Here is a 1,380-nt window from a genome sequence, read left to right as displayed (position 1 = left end):
AAGAAGAAGAAGAAGAAGAAGAAGAAGAAGAAGAAGAAGAAGAAGAAGAAGAAGAAGAAGAAGAAGGAGAAGAAAAAACTCACCTGTAAACAACGCCCGATATCCTTTCGACGTGAGCAGCTGGTTGAGTATGGTCTTCGTACTCTGACTCCTAGTAGGGGGACTCTTCATGATCTCATTTTCCGCTACATCTATCTGTCGCAAAGAAGAAGAAGAAGAAGAAGAAGAAGAAGAAGAAGAAGAAGAAGAAGAAGAAGAAGAAGAAGAAAAAAACTCACCTGTAAACAACGCCCGATATCCTTTCGACGTGAGCAGCTGGTTGAGTATGGTCTTTGTACTCTGACTCCTAGTAGGGGGACTCTTCATGATCTCATTTTCCGCTACATCAATCTGTCGCAGAGTCTTCACTATGTCAAACGGAGTGGTAACTAGCGCCGCCACACTACCAGCGAGGCTACCAAATAGGAAATTATGTACCAGCGAGGGTTGCTTGGAGTATTGGTGGCGACGAATGTAGCTTGCTTTCAGTTGCTCGTAGCTGACCCAGTATATGGCTGATGAAAGAAAAAAGAACCTTGATTATGTATATGCTTATAAATTGAATACCTAATAAACACAAGTTAATTAGACATTAGAGGTAGCCCTATTATTTCAACTTAGCGATGCCCGACGAGACGAGAAATGGATGTTGTCTTGTCCAGTAAAAAGAATACTGTCGCAATACGCGCTCCCTGCTGTTTTTTCTGCTTAGGATAAAGTTTACCCCTGGCGGGAATCGAACCCACGACCTAGCGTTGAAAGAAAAAAGAACCTTGATTATGTATATGCTTATAAATTGAATACCTAATAAACACAAGTTAATTGGACATTGGAGGTAGCCCCATTATTTCAACTTAGCGATGCCCGACGAGACGAGAAATGGATGTTGTCTTGTCCAGTAAAAAGAATACTGTCTCAATACGCGCTCCCTGCTGTTTTTTCTGCTTAGGATAAAGTTTACACCTGGCGGGAATCGAACCCACGACCTAGCGCTTACAAGGTAGTGCTCAAAGGAGACAAAGAAGGACAAACTCACCAGAGAAGGGTACATCCCGTAGTAGAGTGGGCATGAGTCCCTTCCACAGACCAGTGAATCCATGATATTGAATCAAACTTCGTAATGCTTGTTTCATTTCTGAAAATTAACAATATTACAGCACAAATTATACAAGGGACATAAAAGAGGAGATTTCAGAAGATATTAAAGAAAAGAAGAAGCAACCACTATAATGGTCTCTTGAGTGGAAGGTAACCACTAGGCGAGGTTAACACCAGAGGCGTTCTCTACCACCTAAAACTTGAAGCTCAATTATTATGTGGTCAATTTCTCAAATAAATGAG

General features: G+C 41.4%; 1 protein-coding gene across 1 annotated transcript in view; it reads right to left on the bottom strand.

Annotated features, from left to right (window-relative positions):
- The window catches only part of LOC103518353 (solute carrier family 25 member 40-like), a 3,505-nt gene extending 2,329 nt beyond the window's left edge, over positions 1–1,176 (bottom strand). Inside the window, exons 1-2 of the mRNA XM_017447784.2 lie at positions 1,076–1,176; positions 279–554 (exon numbers count right to left, since the gene is read on the bottom strand). Of these exons, the coding sequence (XP_017303273.1) occupies positions 279–554; positions 1,076–1,172 (373 nt within the window). The 5' untranslated portion in view covers positions 1,173–1,176. The remainder of the gene's footprint in view (positions 1–278; positions 555–1,075) is intronic.
- Positions 1,177–1,380: the final 204 nt, after the last annotated feature.

Source organism: Diaphorina citri, unplaced genomic scaffold (genome assembly GCF_000475195.1).
Source record: "Diaphorina citri unplaced genomic scaffold, Diaci psyllid genome assembly version 1.1 scaffold2161, whole genome shotgun sequence".
Classification (NCBI taxonomy): domain Eukaryota; kingdom Metazoa; phylum Arthropoda; class Insecta; order Hemiptera; family Psyllidae; genus Diaphorina; species Diaphorina citri.
The sequence above is the reverse complement of the archived record's forward strand: the minus strand, read 5'-3'. Positions and strand labels throughout refer to the sequence as shown.